Source organism: Crocuta crocuta, unplaced genomic scaffold, assembly GCF_008692635.1.
Source record: "Crocuta crocuta isolate KB4526 unplaced genomic scaffold, BGI_CrCroc_1.0 scaffold170, whole genome shotgun sequence".
Lineage (NCBI taxonomy): Eukaryota > Metazoa > Chordata > Mammalia > Carnivora > Hyaenidae > Crocuta > Crocuta crocuta.
The window spans coordinates 1820812-1826003 of record NW_027527853.1 but is presented as its reverse complement, the minus strand read 5'-3'; the positions used below and the strand labels follow the sequence as shown (position 1 = coordinate 1826003).

Genomic DNA, 5192 nt, shown 5'->3' with positions numbered 1-5192 from the left:
GGGGTTATCTCAGACCTCTGGGTATATCCCAGGAAACAAAAGCTGCTCTAAAGGAATTGTGCAAGATTGACACCAACAGGAATTCCTTTCTAGACGATGTGAGACTGTAGATTTGGTATTTAGTTCCACTGAGAAAAGGGGAAGCTACTGAGCTTTTTATTTACCTGGGGAACCAGTCCTGAAGATCCTCAATGGTCTGTGCGTGTGCAGTTGTCTCTGGGGGTGATCAAATCCTCCCCTCACGCTGCAGGGAGGAGACTGTATGTAGAGACCGCAATCATGCACCTGCCGGTCAACAGATAAGCCCTCCATATGCAGAGGCACTCGCCCAGCTGTGGCGGAGGAGCAGAGCCAGCCCATTCCCTCCCCCATCCCCGCAGAACAAAGGCCGGTCATTTTCTGCTCCTCCCAGAGTCAGATGCACGCACACGCCTTCCATCACAATTAACTCAAGAAACTGAAACACAACACAAACTCACCCGCAACATGCTCAAAATCAATGCCATCAATACCCAGAATGAGGATACCAAAAAAGCAAAACAAAACAAACCTATTCAAAGAGTAAATACTCACAGCAACAGGGCTCAAGTCAGATATACTACAAGGTCAACAAATCTAAGACAAGTTCAAGTACAGGGTGCCTTATAAACTGAAGAGCTGGCCATTATCCCAGGGGTCACAAACGTAACCGCCTTCAGCGACCAGCTAATGGAAAAGTCTATAACATAATACAGAGTGGGCTTGTCATGAGCTGGACCACAGGTGCCCCAGGTAAAGGCATTCACATTCAATTTTTTAAAATTAACTCTTGCAGTATGATTCTTAAACGGAGTCTACAATCAAATAAAGAAGGAAACAGAGTTAATTATGGGTATAGAGTAGATGAAATAGAATAAGAGTCAAAGCCAGAAATGTGGCGAAGTCCACAGAGAATGAAAGGCAGAGCAGTGATCCTAGCTGTCTTTATTTGAAAGGATGGTGACCACTTGGTTTACATCTTCAAAGGCAAGAGCAAAACAAAAGTTAAAAGAAATGGCTTATTAAACTCTAATATGAGGGTTTCAGATTTGTCAAACAGATTCTTGCCATAAGTAATTGAGTTAGATTACAAAAAGATCACACACATTCTGTTGGAAGGCTTTAAATAAATGCAGCCTCCAAGAGCTATAGGTGTGGCCTTATTGGAAGGCAAGGGGTGGACCAAATGACCTCCCAAGGTCCTGATTTAAATATGTCTGTATAGTCAACCCCTGGTTATCCAGTCCAAAGAAGAAGACAGTGACAAATCATCCTACGCTGTAGATAATAAAAAGTTATATTTGTCTTTGGAATGTATTTGGTACTTAAATTAGAATGTGTCTTTCTGATGCTCTGAGAATTCACAATGCTTCACAACAGCCACAAAGAAGGCCTGACCTGGAGCTGGGAGGCTGCCCAATTTTGCCATCCCGTCCTCCACGCAAGCCTTCTCCTTTGCTGGGGGTGGGCAATATCATTGTTTAGAAGAACACTCAGCAGCCCAAGCTTTCTCAGACAGGGCCTATCTGGCTCAACCCTTCCCTGGGATCAAAGAGAAGAGTCTTTCCCTGATCTCTGGCTGATTCAGGATGAAGACTTGGGATGGTCTGGACTTTGTTTTCAGAGGATGACTCCCAAGTGCTGTAGGACCCATAGGAAGCATCAAGCTAGACAAGGTTTACTCAAAGCTGACTACAAAAGATGGTCTAGCCTTCCCACCACAGAGGACACAGAAGCAAATTTATGGGGTTCCTTGGGAGACAGAGAGGGAGGGAGGGGCTTCATTGAAAGGGAAGATGAAATGAATGCCCAGCACTTGGAAAGAACGAAGCTACACGTTCAGGAGACGCAGTACAATCCGTGTACATAAAAGGATGGGTGTAATGGAGAGCTGCACTTGAAGCCAGTGTCCAAGGTGAAGGGAGAGCATGCTCACAGCGGTAACTTGTGGAGGGTCCAGCAGGAGGGAAGGATGGTTGCCCCACTGTCCTCTGTCAGCTCCCAGGGTCTACCAGGGGAGGCTGGTGCCACCTAACAGGAGGCAGGGCCAACGAGAACATTTCAGAAATGCATCAAAGTCATTTAACCAGAGACTCATGGCTCTGGGAGGAACAGTTTGATGAGGTGGGCTGCTCCCTGATTCAGAGAGACACTGGACCATCACAGCACGGAATGCAGAGAAGCTGCTTGGCTCCATCCTCCTCAGGTCACTCAGGCAACAGGGTCACTACAACCACTTCTGGTTTTTCTTTTTCTATCAAACTCTGCTCTTTAGTTAGTCCTTCTTAAGGCCCAGAACTATGTTAATTTAAAAGTGGCTATTTAGTTTAAATGAAATAAAATTAAAATTTCAGTTCTTCAGTCACTGTTGCCACAATTCAAGGGCTCAGAGTCCCATGTGGCTAATGGACACTATATTGGACAGCACCAATATAGAACATCTATATCATCATGGAAAGTTCCATCGGATGGTGCACTCATCCAGACTTCTAGGAAGGTCTAGAATCAGGTACTTTCTACTCTTCACGTGGTAGAAGAAATGAATAAGTGGAAGAAGAAGTGTGCTTTACAGAGTGCCTTTTCTACACATCATCACCCCTGACCCTCACCACTGCCCTGTGTGGTTGGAGGGGGTAGACTTCAACAGGCACATTCTACAGATGAGAAAAGTAGGCACCACATAGCTAAGTAACTTACACAAAGTTCACAACTATTGAGTGGTATGGTGAGAATTAAAACTGGATCTTCCAATTCCAAGGTCAGTGCTTTCTACTGTTACATGCAACTGCTACAAATAATGTTACTTGCCAGTGACTTTGTTCGGTGCTGGCATAAAAGCTTGGGTATCCCAGAATGATGCTGATGGGCCCTTGTGTTTTTACTGGTCGACTGATTTTTGAAGTGATAACAAAACTTTGCACAACTGTAGTTCAGCAGCTCTAGAGTTAGGAAGCCCAGGGGTTCAAATCCTGACTCATCCGTGTCCTGTTTCATTGACTAGGGCAGGTTGCTTACCATCTAATTTCCTTTTCTTGTACACGTACTTCATAGTGTTGTCAGGAGGATTGAACGAGACAATGCCTCTGAAAAAGGCTTAGCACGGTGCCTGGCATGTATTAGCACTCCATAAATAACAACTATCTATGGTTACTGGCAGAATTTACAATGCACTGGTACATGCAATACCCTATTGAGGCTGAGGACAAGAAAGTAGTATGATTTTTCCCCTTTTTCCAGCTGATATACCTGAATCAGTGAGTAAGGGATTGGCTTAAGGTCATGCAACTAGAAAGCCTTTAGATCTAGGACAAGAACTCAAGCTATTTGGACTCTAAATCACATGCTTTTCTTCCTACACAATGTTGCTTCTCAGGAGAGAAGGGAACAGTGGCACCAAGGCATGCTTTGGAGGATGTTTAGCTATCCTGAATTCCCATCTTTCTCCCTTCTTTGAAATGGACAATTAATGTTTTCTTAGCCTTATGGAAGATATTGTGCAAAGACAGCTTTGAGTATCCCAATCTATCATAATTGTTACCTTTAAGGCCCTCCTATATAGAGATGTCTTCTCTGGTAAGGAAGTAGTGCTTGTATAACTAAGGAGGCTTCACAACATGAAGAGAATGCCTTGAAGCAGAGTAATCAAATTCTCTCCCTGAAAAACTGTCCACCCTCCATCCTCTCCCTGCTGAAGGCAAGGACATGGCATGCTAGAGCCCCAGCTGAGCCCAGCTGACACCTATGGGTGGGAATATGTGCTGCTGCAAGCCATTGGCTTTTGGTATTTGTTACTCAGCCTTATCACAGCAAAAGCTGACTAATACACTTGTCAAACTCATGGTAGGAGGCACTTACCCTGCCACAACGATCTCAAAATCTCCATCATGGTCCACATCGGTGACTGCCACACCATAGTTGAGCTGGGTGGGGTTGCTGTCATAGTCAGGGGGCAGGACCGAGCTGGTGACTGCAGTGAACATGGGTTCTGCACGCTGGGACCCCTCAATGGGGGGCAGAAACCGCAGCAGCAGCAGGAACAATAACATCCTGAACATCTGAAACCGAAAGTTATGAATATTACTGAAAGATCTGATAACCAAACAGCCCAGAGCAGTAACATATGCACCTTTCCCCCTTGTTCACGGAGGGCTTGGCAATTCCTAGGCTGCCACTTTCCCGTAAGACCCGCCCTAACTACTGTGTTGAAAACTGCAGCCTGCCTACATCACACCTGATCTCACTTATCCTGCTCTACTTTTTCTTTTCTTATAGCACCTTTCACTGTGGAACATACTGTCATTTACTTATTCATTGTGCTCACCATTTATTGTCTGTCTCCCTCTGCTAGAACGTAAGCTCCACCAGGGCAAGAATCTTTGTGCTTTGCTAACTCACCTACATCAAGCCAAGGACAGGGTCTGGCACATAACAGGCACTCAATACACATTTGTTGAGTGAATTAAGGAAGGAAGGAAAGGTTGAGTGTAAACATATAGGCATCTCCCATACTCTAAAGAAAGACTGGGGGAATGTCCAAAATAACCACTCTCAAATAGTCCAGGGGTGGAGTGAATCCCCATGAGTACCCTGGTCTAGAACAACAATAGAGGCAGTGAAGGCTTATCCTCCTTCTATGGGACATACCCCAGAGGCAGTCTGGAGGGAGTCTGGGACTTGGCAAGTTTCCCTGGCCAAGGTCCCTCCCTAGGGCAGCTGGCCATCATCTCCAGATCAGGAAGCAGTCAGTTATCCCAGCAGGGAATGTATCCCAGCAGGATCTGATGGGTGGTACATCATTCACTTGGAAAAATTAAACCACTGTGTGCGTGTTTTATTATAAATTAATTATGTATAACCCATTGTATAATTCATTATTATATCTCTAACATAACTCAGGGTGTTGCTGAGCAGCCTGGGGCCATGGGAGCTGGTGACCCACACCCAGGAGACAGAGGAAAACAGCCAAGAAGGTAGAAGGACTCCACCCCCTCTTTGCATGAGCTACAGATGGTACCACCCTGAGACTCTGCCAGGAGGCCTGGAATCAGAACTCGGAATGTTCTAAAGGCCCTGCTCGAACAAGTCTCAGGAAGGCTGTAGGCCCGGTCTTGCAGGCAAAGTAGGGCCTTCCTGCTTTCAGAAGGCAGCAGACCCCTTCTTTTTTTTTTTTTTTT

General features: G+C 45.4%; 1 protein-coding gene across 2 annotated transcripts in view; it reads right to left on the bottom strand.

Annotated features, from left to right (window-relative positions):
* CRTAC1 (cartilage acidic protein 1) overlaps nt 1-4073 on the bottom strand; it is a 120762-nt gene extending 116689 nt beyond the window's left edge. For both annotated transcript variants that reach the window (XM_077778951.1, XM_077778946.1), the window contains exon 1: nt 3874-4073. In XM_077778951.1, coding sequence (XP_077635077.1) covers nt 3874-4073 — 200 coding nt within the window. The remainder of the gene's footprint in view (nt 1-3873) is intronic.
* Nucleotides 4074-5192: the final 1119 nt, after the last annotated feature.